The sequence below is a fragment of the Chiroxiphia lanceolata genome, chromosome 3 (genome assembly GCF_009829145.1).
Source record: "Chiroxiphia lanceolata isolate bChiLan1 chromosome 3, bChiLan1.pri, whole genome shotgun sequence".
Classification (NCBI taxonomy): Eukaryota; Metazoa; Chordata; class Aves; order Passeriformes; family Pipridae; genus Chiroxiphia; species Chiroxiphia lanceolata.
In genome coordinates this window covers 7,474,450-7,494,826 of record NC_045639.1, presented here as the reverse complement: position 1 = coordinate 7,494,826, position 20,377 = coordinate 7,474,450, and the positions used below count along the sequence as shown (strand labels likewise).

At 40.9% G+C, this 20,377-nt stretch overlaps 1 protein-coding gene and 1 long non-coding RNA gene across 2 annotated transcripts; one reads left to right on the top strand and one right to left on the bottom strand.

Annotated features, from left to right (window-relative positions):
- Positions 1–11: 11 nt before the first annotated feature.
- On the bottom strand, positions 12–9,720 carry SNRPB2 (small nuclear ribonucleoprotein polypeptide B2). The gene is made up of 7 exons (XM_032683525.1): positions 9,651–9,720; positions 9,371–9,447; positions 6,642–6,814; positions 4,276–4,416; positions 2,470–2,520; positions 918–1,006; positions 12–399 (listed from the first exon to the last, which is right to left on the bottom strand). Exons 2-7 carry the CDS (start codon positions 9,432–9,434, stop codon positions 240–242), a joined length of 678 nt encoding a protein of 225 aa, XP_032539416.1. The 5' UTR covers positions 9,435–9,447; positions 9,651–9,720; the 3' UTR covers positions 12–239.
- Positions 9,721–14,251: 4,531 nt separating this feature from the next.
- On the top strand, positions 14,252–16,836 carry LOC116784502. The gene is made up of 3 exons (XR_004356097.1): positions 14,252–14,395; positions 15,942–16,055; positions 16,307–16,836. It is a non-coding gene; the product is annotated as an uncharacterized LOC116784502 (long non-coding RNA).
- Positions 16,837–20,377: the final 3,541 nt, after the last annotated feature.

The window sequence follows — 20,377 nt, the reverse complement described above, 5'->3', positions numbered from 1 at the left end:
AGGAAAAAACATGGCTTGAAAACAGCATATTTATATTTTATTTTATAAAAATTAGTATTTCAACAGAAAAAGTTACTATCCAGTAGATCTGTGGAAATCCTACATCTGTCCTGGTCATTGTGGCAATTCTGCACGAGTCTTATGTTTTTTGCAGAGAGCAGCAAACATGGCAGCTGATGAAAATATCATCATTTAAAAAAAAAAACCTATCCACAGAACTCCTTTACAGGAGCACCCAGCTATTTCTTTGCATAAGTGATTTTCATGGCATGAGATGGAGTGATCTTGAACCCCTGGAGAGCATCTCGAGCAGCTCCTGCTTGGTTCTCATTTTCAAACTCCACGAATGCAATGTCATGGCGCCCAGGCACTAAGCGAACTTCTTTGAATCCAGGAAACCTGTAAAGTAAGGTGAGAGTCAAATCATGTTTCCTAGCTTGATAATATATCTCTCTTCAGTTGCAGTAAGACCTTTTCAGAAGCATCTACTAGTGCAATAGTTATTACTAATGAAAGATTTAAACTGAAGGGTTTTACATGTCCAGTCCTTAGAACTATGCCTCAATTAAGGATCGTAAGGTGGAAGCAATTGAATCAGTCTTGTATTCATACAGGAGCAATCAAAGCTAGTTTTAAAACTGCTCCTGCAGTCCTAAAGTCTTTAAGATTACAGTCATCAGCTTCAACCCAGTGCGGATTGATACCAGATAAATTACACAATCAAAACCAGCTATGAAAAAGATTGGATTTGCTTCCTGAACCAAGTCATCAGAACTGACATCTGCAACCTTGGCAGTAAGACAAAGAACTACCTTCAGAAGAAACTCTTATTTCTATAAAGTCAGCTTGCCAGCTGAGAAAGCACACACAGGTAACGGAAGAATTCAAAGGACAAGCCATCTCTATTCAAAACTTACTGATTGAATAACATGGACAGCATCATCTCATTTGTTTCCTCAGGCAAGTTATTAAGGAAAAGGATATAGTTTGGTGGGTTATCAGGCACCTGCAACAACAGAAGATGAAAGTTCAGAAGATTATACACAGTTACCCATTCTTCCGCATCTCTCTGCATGATTATTTGAACCAAGACACATGCCCTTAGCTTTGCTCATAACATTCTAGCTGGGCTTCACAAGACCTTCAGACAGAGCTCATTGGCTTTTACAGTGATATATTAATTTGGAGAGGTTCTTATTTCCACAAAAATCACATTAACATGTTGTCTTAGATGTCACATCTTAAACTCAACAAGTCAAGAGCTGACACTGCATCACTCTCCACACCCAGGTGCTCAAGTAATGGCCGAAGTGCTGTCCAAGACACCCGTGTGGCAGTGGAAGAACCTAGGAGACTCACATCCTTCCAGAAGAGCAGTGGGAAGCCAAGATGAATACCCTGTTCATCCACAGTACTACCAAAATACTGAATATCTCTGGGCAACCCAAATCCACAAAACCCACATGGTTTTACTACAGTTCTCAATTCAAATTTATTAATTAGAAATCTCATTAGATTAAAAGCTTTAGTCTTTGACAGATTTGCCTGCTGATATGAATTTGAAGCCACCCACCAGACACAAGGCTGAGTAGTCATTTGCTGACACTGGAATCTCCAAGTCATCCAGTAAGTTATAAGACACAACTTCAAACATCCTAATAATGGCGCCAAGTAATTTAAAGCCTCAGCAAAGCAACCTCCTTCAACTGATGGAAATATTCCAGGCAGTGCCATTAGAAAATAAACTTTTGATGTTCAAACAAATACCCAGAGAGTGTTGTGCTTCGATGTGAACTGATGTACATATATTGTGCCTGAAAACCCAGAGTGGGAGCAAGACTTTTCCCCTGTAGATGTATGCAATTCCTAATTACAGTACTCAAGAAAGAGATGCAGGGCAGGCAAATATATTCTTCTATAGTATTTGTTCTCTTTAGCACCCTCATTTCTAACACGCATGAATCACGCATGAGCAGACGAGACGAGTGAAGTGTTGGGAGCTGTTGCTGTATCTCCTCACAATCCTTTGGAAAATTAGACATTTATAAGAAAAAAGTAAGCAGAGGACCCCCAAACTCCTGAAAGGAAGCTTTTAGGCAGATATTCTAGCACCCTGTATTGTCTTCCTTCTCCTTATCTACTACTAGAACAAAATAAGTTAAAGGGAATTTATTAACAATGATACTAAACACAGTCCAAATTTAAGAATCCAGTATGACTTGACAAAAGTGCTGTTTTCTGTATAATAATAAGAAATTGCAGATTCTCATTTCCTGTCAACCAGATATAGTAAAAGGGGGATTTCTTTTGTTTGTTTGCTGTGATTTAGTTGTAAAACAAATGTCTCACAGGCCAAAAAGAATATACTGTAGAATATACTCTCAAGTTTCCCTGTGTAACAAACCTATTATTCATAGAGAATAATTTTGAACATTAGTGCTTTTAGTTACAAAAATAAAAAAGCATTACCTGATTCTGTGGTGCAGTCCCTGGGACATTGGCTGAATTTGGTGTTGCTCCCTAGCAAATAAATACAAAACAACTTTACAGAGGTGTTCTGTTAGAAATATATCAGCACACATCAACATGTTTCTATACAACTCAAGACATTTGTTAAGGTTTTTTTAAGCTACAATCCAAGGAACATTTGTTGCTTATGAGATACTTCCCAAAGGGAACAAAGCACATGAAAAACTCCAAAACCAGGCAATCAAAATAAAAAAACATCAGTAGTATCTGGTCTGACTAATGGCTGAGTCAACTATTTCTCCACATTACAAAATTCAGTTTAACAGTTAGGGAGGGAGGAAGCAGTTTTGAAAATGAAGGCCTAGGACTCCTGGTTTCAGTTGGGACAAAATTATTTTTCTTCTTAGTAGCTGGTACAGTGCTGTGTTTTGAATTTAGTACAAGAATAACACTGATAACACACTGGTGTTTTGGTTGTTGATAAGTAGTGCTTGTTCTAAATCAAGGACTTTTCAGTCTCCCATGCTCTGCCAGTGAAGAGGTGCACAAGAAGACAGGAGGGAGCATGGCCAGGACAGCTGGCCCAAACTGGCCAAAGGGATATTCCACAACACAGAACATCATGCCCAGTATATAAACTGGGAGGAGCTGGTCAGATGCCTTGATGTTTTCTGCTATACTTCAGCACAAAAATTACTAAATGCTGTTAGTATAGGCCAGGCCAACCCTTAGTGGAGATACATTTCAAGCCAACTCCTTTTCACCTAACTATGAATTAATTCTCCTGTTCCCATTTACCATTCTTCAGTGCTTATAAGGCAATCAAGGTATTAAAACACTGAAGGAAAAGCTGGTTGAGCACTTGAAGCTGGCATTAAAGATAAGCACACGTTCCTTCTTTTCCTTTTCTTAAAAGAGGTTAGTTTCTACTTTGGTTTATTGTACCTTTGCCCTACATCTTCATTTTCATCTGGTAATAGCAAAGGAGGAAAAAAAAAAGGAACAGCAAGGACTGTACAATCAGTCCACTCTCCTTCAACTTCTAGTAAGTTGATATGGTTTGAAGCTGGCTCCCTGCCAAGTCTCCAAACCTTACCACAATTAGTCCCCCCCACCAAAAACCTCAGGGAGAAGAGGGAGGAAAAACAAGTAAGAAAACCCGAAACGAGAGAGAGACAGCTAAAGTGATATATATAAATATATTTACACTTATGTTACAATTATATATAATTGAAATATATACAATTTCACAAGGGAAAGGGAAGGGGGAAGGGAAAAGGAACAAAACCAAAATAAAATATATATATATATATATATATATATATCACAATCAGTAGTCCGAGATCTAGTAACTAAAGAGTTAGCAAAGAAATATCCCACCACTCTCCTTGGGACAACCGAGAGTCGCTCCGGAACAATCGCAGGCAACCTCCGGCTCCCAAGGTCGACAAGACCTTACCAGGCCTCGCTCCCCAACATGGCAGACTCAACAGCAGGGAACCTGCACCTCCAAGCCACCGGAAGGAAAGAGAGCGAAGGCCTCTCCTCCTTTCTTCTTAAAGTCTGGCTTACGTAAAAATTGTAGGGAATACTGGGTAAAATCTGGGCCCTTCCTTGGTTACAAACTGGTCACCAAGGAAGGCCTAGCTGAAACTACCACACAAGTGCTCAAGAGCACTAGATATCAACAGACCCCAACTTAGGAATTGAAAAGTACCAAAAGACAACACTTAAGTCTGAGAAAAAAATATTTAAAACAGCTTTTGTGTTTGTTTTTTAATTTTTTTAAACAGAGAAGCAGCTTACCTGGATAACCTTTTTATTGGGTGCATTTGCTGATTGCTCCAGAGTTTTGGCCTTCTTCTTTTCCTTCCTTTTTTCCTTATCAGCAAAAGTCCCGCGCATTTTAGAGATGATGTCAGAGTCCGTTTTTGCATACTGGATACGCTTTTTAAAAGAAAAAAGAACAACCCAGTACATTTTGCAGTTAATAACACAACATTTTGCACCCTTTCCATTAACCGTATATTTATACATTTTTTGCAGGAACTTCTTACACTAAAAATATTGTTATAAATTGTAGGTATTCTTACGGAGATTTAATCCTCATAACTAGTTCTGAACGCAATTACAGAATGCTAAAAAAAACCCTAATACGGAAATTACTTATTTTAACTCATTGAAATCAGAATTCCATCTAACAGCATCTTTTTAACATCTGTCAAGGTAACATGTACACAGAGATACAAGGACGTTTGACAAAATTGGAACTAGCTTTCATTAAAAAACCTGTTAGGGTTTTTAACTCCATTTTAAGGGGAACTAAAATTTGACAGTGATTTCTTGTATCTCTGCAGAGAAGTGACTGGTCAGATTATGTGACCAATACGTCTGTTCTAGAACAAGCAGCAGTCACAAGTATTGAGGCCATGTTGCTGAGAACACAGCTGCATTGGGCAGGACAAGTCTCAAGGATGAAGGACCACCGCCTCCCTAAGATCTTGCTTTGTGGTGAACTTGCCACTGGCTGGCACAAGAGAGGAGCCCCAAAGAAAAGATACAAGGACTCCCTGAAACAACATCTCAGCCTTGGCCGTATTGATCAACATAACTGGTCTACTCTGGCCTCCAATCGAGAGGTCTGGAGACACATCATCTATAATGCTGCTGCTTCCTTTGAGAAAGCACGCAGGATCACTCTTGAGGAGAAAAGACAACGCAGAAAGAATCGTGTCTTGCTGAATTTACCACCTAAGGAGTCTTTCTGCTGTGCCTTTTGCAGTCGGACGCGTCTATCTCGTATTGGCCTTTTTAGCCACCCATGTACTTGTAACAAATGTGGGTAGAGCCCTTCCCAAATCTTCGTTCGCGAAGCCCAGCCACGATCGATTGCAGAGAAGTGAGTTCAGCAAAACTCAGACATCTTAAATAGAAAGGCAAATACCCACCTTAATCCAAATAGGATTGCATAAATTGTGTCAGCAGCACAACAGTGTTGATTTTCTGACAAAGACCCCCCAATGCAGGAGGGTAAGCAGATGCAAGTAGGACTATACAGGAGTACAACATTATGTATGCACACAATCCTACTGTTTTCCCTATTAGAAGCTACCTCAATACAAACTACTTAGCAGCTGAAGATTCATTTTAATGCCTTTGTTTAGTGCCCAGATAGAGTATGCGGGTTGCAGGCAAAGCTCAAAGAGGGATGTACACCTGAGAGCTTATGAAGCCTTAATCTTTTTATTTCTTATTGAATTTCAGTGAGCACAAAACTCCTTAAGGATAAATAATGGCAGGACTGAGCTTGCACAATTCAGTGTTAAGGATTTCATGAGAGAATCTGAAGTTCTTAATGAAAATAGCTCAGCAGCATAACTGTCTCTGCCCTCTTCAGTGCTCAAAGCCAAAAGCTGAAAGCCAGTAGTAATGTACCCATCCATCATGTATTTTTACACCTCACCAATAGCTGCAGAATTAAGAGATGCCTAATTATCCAAGTATCCAACTACTATCAGTAGTGCTATTCTGCATGTTATCGAGTACATTACTAAATCATGTTTATCAACCAGCAGTGTATTTGCTTCACTGAAGTTACGCTGAAGTGCAGTTACTTGGTTTGGTGGTCTACAATCAAGCAGAACTAGCCCTCAATGAAAAATATTAAATCACTGAGCACATCTGGAAAGTAAAACTGTGGAGATCTTCACCCTCCTCACTGTTACCTCAAAAAGGGAGCATCATGTTCTAGATATTCATTATGAATCTAAAAGTAGGTAAGGTTACTTTACATGAAGTAACTGAAAGCACCTAATTTCAATAATATTACAGAAAAAAATTAACTGATTCAATGGAAGACATGATGAGGAAAATGGAAGTATTTAAGGTAAAAACTGTAATCCAGCAGAGAAAAACAAAAAGCCATCACTTAGGAAGCCTAAATGCTCAGTTCAACCTCTGTGTGTATTCTAACTGCAGTCTCTTCAGCATCTTTCTAGACACTCATCAGATACTCTAGATAACACCCAGGTACTCCTTAGGATGTGACATGACTGAGGAACCCTTCGGTAACAAAGCGCAAGTAATAGTTCACAACCAAGGTGAAAGTACCAAAACACTGTATCACACTATCATGGGGTTTCCCTCTTTAAAGAGGTAACAAAATAACTTACCATTGGTTTCCCATAAAATGGAAAGCCTTGGAGCTGTCTCAAAGCATTGGTAGACGATCCAAGTTCCTTAAATATAACAAAAGCCTGTCCTCTCATCTTCATGGTCTTTAAAGCCACAATGTCGACCACATGACCAAACTGTGAGAATAAGGCATACAAGGACCTCTTCAGCTCTGGGGATGACAGGAGAGAACAAACTAGAACAGGTTACATGCAAATGTCCACTTCTACAGAGTCTGCTATCCTTCAGAGACAATGGTTTTTACCAGCTTTAGCTCAGACAGTGATACTTTACATCTGTTTAGTTAAAACTGCTGCACAACTTTATTTGCCCAGTTTTTGTAAGGTGGTGTGTAACACTTGGTTTCACACCTCAAGTATTCAGGTAGTGAAGAAGTTGTAGCACCATCCATTCTATCACTGCAAGGGAGTAACAGTTACACAGAGGTATGTAAATACATATTTTCATATATATATATATACACACACCCCCATACACGCAGGTACCATGTATGACAGCCATCAAGATTGATCAGAAAATCAATACTGCAACAAGAAGCACTAAAGAGCTGGACTTAAAACAAGAATGTAGAAAAACAGTAACTACAAGGGTAATTAACTCTGGAAATTTCGGTTGTAACTGTTTAATCAATTCTCTCAATTTTAATCAATTTTTTCATATTCTGGATCTGAGTGTGTTTTCCTATGGTCCTACTGCACCTTACAGCTGCAATGGATTTACTTTCATTCTTTAAAATCACCTGACTACACACCAAATGAAACCTTAATCTTATCCAAATCAAGCCAAATAAATCCTCTGTATTGTGTAATCATTCTAACTCACAAAACTTTATGTTTTAAAGATTTCAGCAAGATAAGAGCACTGCCTCTTGTTTACTGCTGTTGAGGCTTCACAATATCAGCCCACTGTCACTTTCTCCACCTGCTCCTGACCAACCACACTGATGTGGCTTTTTTTTATTATAAAAAGCTTTTTATCAAAATACTTTCCTTAAAAATTACTTCAAAACCTGTATTAAAATAGGAAGATATTTGTAAGCTTTACAGATAATTATAAACCCTCCATTTGCCCCATGGGGTTTAACATGACCAAGTGCAAGGTGCTGCGCCTGGGTCAGGGCAACCCCCAATATCAATCCAGGCTGAGGGATGAACAGGGAGAGCAGCCCTGGCAAGGACTTGGGAGTGCTGATGGATGAGAGGCTGGAAATGACCCAGCCATGTGCACTGGCAGCTCAGAAAGCAAACCATGTCCTTAGCTGCATCCAAAGCAGTGTGGACAGCACATCAAGGGAGGGGATTCTGTCCCTCTGCTCAGCTCAGGTGAGACCCCACCTGCAGTGCTGCCTCCAGCTCTGGGGTCACCAGCACAGGAAGGACATGGACCTGTTGGAGTGAGTCTAGAGGAGGCCACCAAGTTGATAAGAAGAATGGAGCACCTCTGCTATGGGGAAAGACTGAGAGAATTGAAATTATTCAGCCTGGAAAAGAGAAGGCTTGAGGGTGACCTGATTGTGGCCTTCCAGTACTGAAGGGAACCAACAAGAAAGATGGAGAGGGACTATTTACAAGGGCCTGGAGTGACAGGACAAAGGGAAATGGCTTCAAACTGAGAGGGTAGATTTAGATTAGATATTAGGAAAATATTCTTTACTGTGAGGGTGGTGAGGCCCTAGCACAGGTTGTCCCAAGAGGTTGTGGATGCCCCACCCCTGGAAGTGTCAAGGCCAGGCTGGATGGAGCTCTGAACAACCTGGTCTAGTGGAATGTGTCCCTGCCCATGGCAAGGGGCTTGGAACTAGATGAGCTTTAAGAGCCCTTTCAGCCCAAACCATTCTGTGATTCTGTTTAAGAATTATAACCATGAAATTCCATAATGGGGACTTATTAGTTTATAGGGCACTTAACATGCTGCAAAGCCCCAAGTTAAATTTATTCACAGCAGAATCATCTTGACATGTCATTGAATAGTTCATCAGCAAAGCTGTTTTCACTTTTGGATGTCTCTCTGAAGCACCCTGAAGAAACATTTAAGTAGTGCTATTATGATCCACACACTCCTTTCACAAACCATCACTTATAAATTATCATGATCACTTTAGATCACAAGTGGATGGTTTGATGCAGACATGGAATATGCAGCCAGGTAAGGGCAAGAGAGTTATTTTCAGCACACTTTGAGGAGCTAAAGTTCCTCAGCACACAGCCCTCTTCTCTCTGGTGTGGGCTGCAGGAACCCCAGGACAGTGTTTGTAACACAATGACACAAAGCTGACCAGCTCATACCACGTTCAAACCCTTAAACGAGAGGAGCACGCTGAAGTTCCTACAATTCGGCAAGAGGGGGCTGCTGACCACCAAAACGTGTGCCAACACGCCTGTTATCATCCATTGACTATTCCCATTGCTCCTATACTAGTTACTCAGTGACAAGCAAATCTACAGCCAAAGAACTGCTGTAGAGAGTCAGCGAGAAGCTTCCGTAGAACGAGATTTCTACAAAAAGACTTAAAACTGATATATTTGTTGGCTTTAGCTGCTGTTTCATTACGAGCAGGCGTTTGCGAGAGCTCGGCTCACGACCACTCCCTGGAGTCCCGGATCCCGCCGGATCCGCCGGGGATCCCCCCGGGAGCCAACTGACGCGTGAGAGAGCACGACTAGGCCCCACGGGACAATCTCGGCTTCCAAGCGGCAGTCGCCCGTACCTTCCTTCTTGATCTTGTCGTTGATGTTGTTGATGTAGATTGTGTGGTTCGGCCTGATGTCCATCCTGAGGACCCGCCTGCGGGCAAAACACACGGGGGGGCGCGTTAGCGGCTGCGAGCCCCGCGCCGGATACACCGCACAACCCTGGGCAGCGGCGCCGCGGGCCGGGGGGGCTGGGAGCTGCCGGACTGTCTGTCTGCCTCCTGTCCGCTCACCTGGATGCTGGATCCCGTATCCCGGCTCCCAGCCCCACTTCTCCCCTCGCGACCCCCCCCTCACCTCTCCCTCCTCCCGCCAAGATGGCGGCGGACGCAGCGCAGGCGGTACAGCCGCTCCCGCAGCAGTCGATGCACCGAGTGCCGATGACGCCGATGGGCAGCAGGATAAAAAGGGGACAAAAAAGCGAGATGAGGATAAAAGGGATAAGAGGGAGATGGGCATAAAAGGGATAAAAGTTTGTTGCCAGCTCCAAGAAAGTCGCAGCGAGGCTAGGAATTGGCCCCGAAATGGATGTTGCTGCCCCGGGGTTTAGCTCTGTCCTCTGCTAAGAGTGATAAGCAAAGAGAAATGGGAGGGGGGGGAGGGGGGTGTTATCTCCTTCACAACCTAAATTAGCAGCTTTTGAAAGCATAAACTCATAGAATGGTTTGGGTTGGATGTGACCTCAAAGACCATCTCATTCCAACCCCACTGCCATGGGCAGGGACACCTTCCACTAGTCCAGGTTGCTCCAAGCCCCATCCAACCTGTCCTTAAACACTTCCAGGGATGGGGCATCCGCAGGTTCTCTGGGCAACCTGTGCCAGGGCCTCACCACCCTCACAATAAAGAATATTTTCCTGATATCTAATCTAAATCTACCCTCCTTCAGGTTAAAACCATTCCCCCTTGTCCTGACACTACGTGTCCTCGTAGATACTCTCTTTCCATCTTTCTCGTAGCCCCTTCAGGTACTGAAAGGCCACAATTAGGTCACCCTGGAGCCTCCTCTTCTCCAGGCTGAACAATCCAAATTCTCCCAGCCTTTCCTCATAGTAAAGGTACTTAATCCCTCTAATCACCTCTGAACTCACCCCACAAGTCCACATCCTTCCTCTGCTGGTAACCCCGGAGCTGGATACAGCACTCCAGGAGGAGAGAAAGCAGCAACTTCAAAATGTCTGTAGACACTCTTTAGTTAACTTTTGTTTCTATCTTTGATATTGGAAAGGCAAGGTATCAGCGCATGTAATTTTTTGGAGGTACTTCAAAAATCCCTGTGGTGGTGCTACCTCAGGATAAATAAACAGAGCAGAGATTGAGGTTGCAGCCCTTGAATTTTTGGAATAATTTTGCAGGCTGCATGCCTTCATTTCTATGAATAATTAGGCAGGCTTTTAGGGAAACAATTTTAAATTGCAAAGCTTTAACCTGGTTACATATAAAAAAGAAGTTCTTGCGGTGGGGGATATAATCAGTAAGGTAGTTCTCTTCTAACCACAAATTTTGTTTGGACAGGCCATCACTTTGTAAAGAGGCAAGAATATTAGGTAGAATTATTGTTTCAGTTATATTTTATGGAAAAACCCCCAACATTACTCCAGATTCTGGAGTATTTAGGAAGCCTATAAAGGAAAATATGGGTTAAAGGGAATTGAATGTAAAAGACAAAAAAGCTGTTGATTGAGGTGTTATTCACTGGTGGAAGAAAACTGTGTTCTGCAGTTGTTTACAGCAGGGCGTGGTGTGGGAAATGGTGTGTTAGCTGATGCCTTATACAATGCACACATGCCACAAATTCAGAATATGGCAGGCAGCAGTTCTGGTCAAATTTTAGAGTCCTATTTGTCTTTCTTTGGTTATTATCTTAGAGGTAGTTGTTGACATAAAGTGTAACTCTGAAATCCAAGCATGAACAATACATTAAAATGCTTTTTCAGAAAGGCTGGCTGTGCTGTTTTGTGCCTTGATCAGCACTACAATCCATGTACACTTATAATTTAGTAACAATGTTCAAAACTACTTATTTGTTATTGAGTCCACATAGCTAAGGGAATTGGTCTGGCAGAATCAAAAATCTTGATGTTTTATAAATGATTTCTAAATAAAGTCCTTCAAGTGTCCATAGAGAAGAAAAAAAAAGAAAAAAAAATACAAAAAATCCCTCAACTTATTGCAAAGCAAGGAAGAATTCATGGCTTCTGTAATTCATCCACCACAGGCTGCCACACTCGTGCTTGCTCAGAGTCACTTTAAGCTCAACTGATTTACTCCTGCAGAATTTGAATGCAATAAAGCAGAAAAAGTGTGTCTTTCCTGCTCCTCAGGTGAGATTTCACAGTCTGCCTGCCACTTCAACAGAAGTGACTTTCATTCCTCAGGCTGGCTTCCTTCTCCCTTCCCCAAGGTTCATTTGGATTACTTCTGTTTCCTCAATCCTCAAACAGAGGTATAGTGTTCTCACATTTACTAAAACAGTAATTTATTTAAAGGTCTCTGAATGCTTGAAGTATTGTAAAAATTATTTCAAGTTTCTTAGCAAAAGTGCCTGTAGCATCTTAGTAAGCAGTGATTCATCACTGATATAATAGGCTGGGAACATGCTTTCAGCTTGGACATGTACCTGTTTCATTGGAGGCTGTCGAACAGCATTGGAGAAACAAAACAAAGGGCACACGGTTCTTGAAAATATCTTTGTAGCCACTTCTCTTCCTCCTTCCTGCCCTCTGCTTAAGGTCAAGGAAACCCAGCATTTCATTATTATTGTTGCTGTTTTTTATGAAACCTGTAATAAAAATCAGATTTTTTTTTCCCCTTCATCTTCCTTTTCTAAATTCAATGAAATTCTCTGAGGTAAAAAGAACAATAACAAAGAGCTGTGCATGCTGGAAGTTCTGCAGTATCCTCGTGGCTGTGATTTGGGCCACAGAAAGGGATGCTTTACACTTCTCGTAGTTGTTATTTCCTGTATGAAGACTGTGGAATAAGCAAAGTTTTCTTAGTTTATCAGCACAGGAATATTTTCATCTTACCTATGTGTGTGTAATCACAACCACACACTAGAAAGAAACACTAGTGGAAATGTTTTGTGATATGGATTTGTCTGCAGTATTTTTGTTCTGCCCTTTGACTGCCCACTTCTTCTGTGTCAAGGAGTAAGGTAATATACAATCATTAGATGCTGGAGCATGGACAAAGACAGTGAGGGAAATGACAGGAAATAAGGAAATTCCCTAGCAAGTACAAGCAGTGGTGCTGTGAGCACTTGCAAAGTCAACATACATGAAGCCTCACATTTAAGACAGAAAAGGTTCTTTGAAGGGTGAACAACTTTGAGATCTATATTCATTTGGAAGCTGTGAAAGGGAAGGAATTGCTCCCTACAAATCGGGTTGCTGAGCAGTCGGACCTGCTGCCTTTGCCCAAAGAACGGAGGAGTCTGCAGTGATTTACAGATCATTGTTTTCAGGCTCAGGATATGTGATCTCTGTAAACTAACAAAGCCGAGAGAATGGACAACATGATAGCAGAACAAATTTAGTATTGACAAGTACTTGGAAAAGCATTTGGAAAAGAATCACTTGAACCACCTGAATTAACTGTAACCTGGCTGACCCCCTTTGGGGGATAATAAAACACCTAGTAGTAGGGAGAGAGGCAAACAAAAACACCACATGGAAGGGGGAAAATGTACTGCAGTTCCTTTAATAAGGCTGTTTCATAAAAAAACTATAAAGATGCTTGAGTGTATTACTGCTTGATCTAAAATAAAAGAACCTCCACACATTCATGTGACATTTATAATTGGCAGCTTGTGCTTTTAATTATTTAATACATTGCCTGACAGACAGTAATTTAGTCAAAGGGAAGAGTACACCATCACAACCAATTATTTATCACTGCTATTTCAGAGGAAAATCATTCTGTCATGGTTAATCCAACCATGATAGGTTAATTTGCTTGTTCTCTTGACCAAGTCACCCTTACCAAGGGAAACAATAGCATTGAATTTTATTTCTTTGGACACACTTCTAGTTTATGGCAACAGAAAACAGTTGCAATGTTCAAAAGAAATAAGTTATCATTGTTAAGTGAACCAGAATTAAATTTTAGGTGCTTATATTCATACTTAATTAGTCATATCCAGCATAAACTGGTAAATTAGTATATTTCACTTTTTGTGTTTCATAAGCATGCTCAGAAAAAAATAACATACACTTCTAGACTGACCTTTCCTTTATGGGGAGCCTGTTCCCTCTCAGACCAATTTTTTGCTACTGGCAATTTCAGGGCCTTGCATCTCTTACATTACACTGCTGCCCCAGTCCCCTGGGGCAAAAGCTCATCTGAAACTGCAAGTTTCAAGTATTCAGCTCCTCATGTTTGCTATATTTATCATCATGGTGATTCCCAATTAGTTTTTGTGTGCTAATATACTGGAAAAGATGAAATGTGGGTAGCGCTCTTAATTTCATACAAATGGTTCCAATTTAGTTCAGGGTGCTGGGGTTGTCCTTTTATTAGCATTAATTGGTGACAGTGCCATTTGTCCACACTGTAACTCTGAGAAGAATAACAGAGCTCTGGTTTGATTTATTGTTGTGCAAGAACACTTGCATTCCTTCCATTTTCTTTCAGTCTGGGTTAATTTATTTTTTTTTTTTAGTTTAGCTGGAATCAACATATTAACAGTGTAAGTGGTGTGACTTACACTGAGCATTTGAATTCAATACTTTCGAATTCTCATACATGTGTGACATTGCAGTATAATAAAACCAATACTTACCTGCTTGGCTGTATGAAATTGCCTGGTTGTTTCCATCCTTTTTTTGTAAAAAAGTCTCACAAAGGCCAGTCCCCATTGTGAACATCCTCACCCACATTCACACAAACCAGTTTCAGCTGTGGCTCCTGCAGTATTTCCCTTGTTTCTGAATTTTCACTGGCCACCAGACAAGTCAGGAGCAGCAGGGCAGGTCTGAGACCAAGTGAACAGCCCTAGCTCTGTGAGTTACCTGGCCAGGCACTGTTGCAGTGCAGCTCAGGTAAGGACCAGAGGTCATAAACTGAGCCTAAGCACAGCTCCCAAGCAGAGAGAAGCAGCCCTGGTAAAGCTTCTCACAGCCCTTATCACAGCAGCCTGAGTCAGTGTCACCACTACCCCAAGTCTGATGGGGAGGGAATAGAGTATGTCCTGGATGGAAGAGCAGGCCTGCCCTTGAAAACATAGATTGACAGGGAAACAGAGACAGATTTGCCCAGCAGGAGGATATCAAGAGCAGGGCTTTGATGATATCAAGAGCAGTGCTATGTGAGGAGGGAGGCCTACACAGCTGAGGGTTCCCACAGTGCTTACTGGCAGCTCCCTATCAGCGTCAAATGTGGGGCTTTATGAACAATAAGAACCTATAAAGAATCTCTTAGAGTTCCAAATGCCTCTTTTTCAAGCCAGCTCAGCCTTGAAATTGCTAAGACCCATGCCAGGAGCAAGCTATGAAGCCATAAATAAGCTTGGTTTATTACTAGTCTTATGGTTAATAATTACTGCAGTTTGGGCAAACAGCAGTAGTAGGCCCCACTAACAAGTTCCGCCTGGCCTTGTGCTGAGTTTCTGCCAGTTCCCTGTACAGATACTAATAAAGCTCAGGAGATATTATGATTGTCTCATTCCTTCAAACATTTATTGATTTAAATCATGTAGTTCTCAGTTGCAGCAGACACTGGGGAGCTGATGGTAAATCATCCTAACTCTGGTACTTGAGTTGACTGTAAATTTACCACATCTGGTAGAACTGAGCTGGCTATAAATTCTTTTAGTGCTCCTGAAGCTTGGCTGGCTGTGGAAAAGACTGCAGGTATTGTACTACCCTATATTTGAAGCCGTGCTGGGAGTCAGAGAGCCTTTCTGTGCTTATTTCTCATTTAGACTCAGTGTGGCAGAGCCCCTTCCAAGTGTTAGGGTTCTCCTGTGCCATTCACTTAAAAAAAGCCCTACATCAACAAATGGTGCAGATCAAGATCAACATCAAACATGGCTTCAATCTCCTCTCCATCAGAATTCCATGCAGAGCAGCTCTGTGAGCGTTGGTTCCATTCTGACTATGATTTACACAATTGTGCCTTCAGGAATGTAAAAGTAAATGTCATCTCTGTGAAATGAAACCTTACCTCCAACTGCATATATTTCCCACCTCTAGTGAGTGAAATGAGAACAGGTGCTTGGATAGATGAACATATGAAACTGCTGCATTGAAATGAGGTGTGCAGGTGGATTAAGACAGTCCTTTCCACTGTGCTTCTGGTCACAAAGTAAGTCTATACAATATTAAGCAGTCAACATCCTAAATCAAAAAAAAAATTTCCTGGTTTCAGCCTGAAAGGCAATTATTTCACACACAGCTGGTCATAATTTTTCTAGAGAAAACTTTTCTCTTGAAAGATGACTAAAATTCTTTTGTTTAAAATTATTCTTATAAATTATATTGGATTTTTTGAGAAGGCTTTTGTTCTTCATAAAATGGTTAAAACACATGAATATTTTTCTAGCACTGAAAAATTTTATTAAAAAAGTTATTTTTCTTTTCTGGCAAGACAGAGGAACTGTGAAGTCTCCCCCACACACTTCTTCTCCCTCATGAATTCTGTGTGAAGTGATAGTTTATCCTGGAGAATCCCATGCAACCGATACAACTTCATTACTTTGAGGTAAGTCATTTTTCAGATAAATGTGAAAATGTGATCTCACAGTTGCTACATGAAAGTGAGTCTACACTGCTGCCAAAGGTATGATTTCCTGCACAGGGAAACATTCTTGCTCTAACAGTGAATTAGCTGCCTCGTGAAGCAGTAATATCGAGGTGACAAAAGCACAGAAGGATGACTTCTGTGAAGCCACTGGTGATCGCAGGTATTTGATGGCAGCTTTTCACTGCTTTTCTCTCTCCTGCTTGATTCAGGCAGGTGTTGAAACCATCTGAGAATGCCTGGAGAAGTGCAACCATAAAGCAGATGAGAAAAGTGATCTCCTCACTTCTCCTCCATCTAAGAACATGGGGCAGGACCAGCAGGGCAGAGCCAGCTTAAATGAGTTTCTCAGAGAAGATGCACCTATTGGGTAGCATTGCCTGAAAATACAGTGCTGCCTTCTAGACTCTCTTTTCCCAAACCTGCAGTGTTAGAAATATAACAATCTCTTACTGTTTGCCGGTTGCAAAATATTTTTGGAGTTTGAGGGTTTTTTGGTCTAGGTTTTAACAATTCTATTGGTCATTGCACATATTTAGTCCTCCCTAACACCATGTTAGGATAAAAGTAGTGTTAACCATTCACAAGTAATGACAAATTGAAATTTGGGGGTTGACAATGCATTTTCTGTGAAAGAGAAGAAATTTCTATGGCCTGTTGTATGCAACATTAGAGTATCAAATAAAGACACAAATCTGATTCCATTCTCCTGTATTGGATTTGGGTGTTCCCTTTGCCTTGTTTTCTGTCCAAGTACCCACTGCTGATCTGCAGCCAGCCCTGCGAGGGACAGCCCATGGCTTCTCAGCTCTGGCAAATCAGCCTCTAATCTCCTAAAAACAGGAACTGTGGGTGGGAACTGGCATCCAAAACATGTCTGTGGGGGAGTCAACTAATGGGTTGCATTTACTGATCACTATCACACTGCATCCATGCCTGCTCTTTATAGCTAAGCAGCAAACAAGACTTGGGATTGTTATTGCCCCTTTGGACTCTAACAAACTTTGAACTCTCAACTTCAGGTGATAAGCAAAGGGAAAAATCCATATCCTGGGGAGGGAATAACATGTCCTTTATCCCAAGTGGGTCTATCAATGAGGAGAGGACGAATAACATGTCTCAGGGCTTGGTGCTCATGTCTCTGGACCCTGAGTGACTTTCCCTAGTGGCTGTGATGGTGTCACCTCTTGTCTCTGCACACTGAGACCACAGCCATGGATTGTGCCATAGCTCCTATCTCAGGGGTTGTACTTCCCTTCTTCAATGAGCCCTTTGAAAATGTTAATTTGTTTGCGGAACATCTGTTTATATACAGGGAATGTCCATGTGCGGACTTTGTTCAGCAGCTGCAGCCTTTGAGCACTTTGGATGGGGATCCTGTCACCTGAAGAAATACTGTTCAGCAGCCAGATTATACACCATGAACCATTCCTTCAGGGAATTTATCTTAAACTCATTTTAGGCTAACACAGCCAGAGCCATATATTACAGCAAGGGGCAGCCAAACCTTTAGATCTGCTAAGTGTGATTGAAACACATTACTCACTTTCTCGCTACCTGGACAGTTTTATCCAAGAAGACAACTGTTGGGAGGAAAACACTTGGTCATAGAGCAATGTTAATGATCCAAAAGGTTTCTTTGCCCTGACTTCAAACCAGAGCCAGCTGCCAGAGGAAAAATCTCAGAAAATTAACAGTTCTATGGTACGCTCAAATCTTTTTCAAGTAAAAAAAATTTCCTTAGGACATTGAAGTATTAACAATATTGGCAACATCAGTAGAAACCCGGGTATTGATTCTCTGTTGATACAATGTTTTTTTCTTGATGATAAGACCATGCAATATATCTTCTCATGATGTGAAGCAGGCAGCATTTTGGGATGAGCAAGCCTATGGAGAAGGCAGACACAGTGCATAAGGGTCCATTCAATTGTTAAACAGTATTAACTAAAGACTCACCAGGGCTAGAGTGGGAGGTTGTGAGGAGTGAGAGTCAAAGATGTTCCTCAGAGGATGCAGATACCCTGCATAATCTGATATAACCAGCATAATGGAATTTAGAGAAGAAGATTCCTGGTATCAGAATATTGGTGGGAGTTCTTGGTAACCAAGAAGAGGGAATAATAATATTTTCCTTTCTTTTTCCAAGTACTTAAACAATGTCCTAATCTTAATTCAGCAGAAGTATTTTTGGTTATTTGATTGTTTTTTTTTTAATCAACCCATGTTTCTTCTAGACTGAAAGAGATGCTTCTCAGTGGGTATTGTGTAGGTGAGAAAAACTTCAGATTAACAGCAAATTTTCCTTTCCCTGGGGAAAAATCAGTAAGGACATGCTCTTGAAAGCAGCTTTCCTCTCTCCTTGTGCATTCACAACAGTATAAGAAACAAAAAGCATCTCCTTTTCCTACTTTTCTGCCATTAGTAACTTCTTAGTTACTAAACTACAGCAGTTCTGCCTTAGTTTAGTTCTAGGAAGGTTCAAGAGTCATATCTTTTAAATAGTAGATAGTATAACATCCTCATGATATGGCTCTTTGTCTTTTAGTCTAGATATTAATGAAACAATCTCTCACCTTAAAAATGGAGGCACTGTTTATATTCCTTTTTAAAATAATAATTAAAAAAATATGCCCAGTTTTAGATTTGTCACATTACCACACATTGATCCTGTAAACTGGAAAAAACCAGCCCAACTATCAAACTTCCCATCTGATAAAACCAAACTGATAAATCAGGCTTGTTCTATGCTATATGAAGAGAAATGGCATTGTTACACTTTGGGGTGAAATAATAATGGTATGACTCCAGAAACAAAAAAAAAAAATAGAAGTGATTTTTAGATTAAAAAAATCACGTTAATAATACTTTCCTCATACAGGGGAAAAAAATGATTTTGTGTTTGAGTCTGATATTGCAGGAGCAGATACCACTGATCCACTCATTCATTTCCTCTTGCTCTCAGACCGGAAAGGTCTGCCAGCGGGATGAATACGACTTGTTAGCATTCGTGAAAGTGCCTCCGTGCTTTGTTGCCAGGAAACAGTAATGAAAGTATAGGGATGCCAGCTTGATGATAGGGACACAGGGCAGTGGCATTAATCTCGTGCTTTGCAGACACAAGATCTGTATCATTTGCACACACGAATGCCGGCACAGCCTGTTGGAAATCTCTGAAGATTCTTTGGCTAATGGTCATGTAGAAACTTATAACGTTATAAAAGGTTAAGCCAACAACAGCATCATGTTAGAGGTTTGAAAACCATCCTCTACCATGTAGAATACAGTTTTATGGGGTATATATTCATGCATAAAGTGTTTGTGCTGTTTGCTTTTTAGGTAAGGAGAGTACAGCAGAGGTGACTTGCATCTGCGAGGATCATGGACCATCGAGTGTTGTCATTAGTTATTGAGCCAAAGAATGTTCATATTTTCACTCCAAGAGGCAAAGAAATTAGGATGAGGCTTTTCTAGATAGGCTTACCTGTGAGCAGAATTAAGACAAGACCTCTTGTACGACCCAGGGGTGGAGATGCAGTGGTCAGGATCTCACCGGAATTTGAGGACTTTTATTTTTGTTTCCTGCATGCAGTATCTTCTAGTGGGAAAGACACAAGGCTGATATTTACACATTCATTAAATGGTAGAATTTTTAAATGGTTTGTCCCACTTTATGTTGTTCTTATTTTCAAGGGATTAGCATCAGTTCCTAGTAAGGGTAATGAAGCCTTGAAAGTCTTATGATTCTGCTGCTTTGGTTTTTACCACTACTTCAGAATAATTTGTTCAAATTTTGTGTTAGGAATATTGTGAACTATAGCAAAGACTTCAGAGAAGTTAAGATTTTCTTACTTCTTGCAAGTCAGGGGGCTGCGTATAATGAAAGTCTGAGCCTGCTTTTAGTCTTTCTGTTCTTTAATCTTCAAGAAAAGCAATCTTTGTGTATATGCTACTTCTAAAATGACTCTAAATGTGCTTTGTATATCCTCAGTGGAAAGTATAGCTCAGCTGAAACAACACTGGGCATAAGAACATAGGCAGCAGCAGCAGCTGCATGTCTCCTTGCCATTACCAGTGCCTGTCACCCTGGAAAACTCTCTCTGTTTCTGATACCCGGGCTGCCATTTATGTCTCTTCAATTGCAAGGACCTTCACTGCCCAAAGCTGCTTCTTCTTTGCCATCAGCATGTAGAAACCTACTGATTAATGCCGCTTTTCCATGTGGGATTAGCAACATGTCTTTGGACTAAACACTGTTATAAGGTGTTTCATTTTAGCCTTTG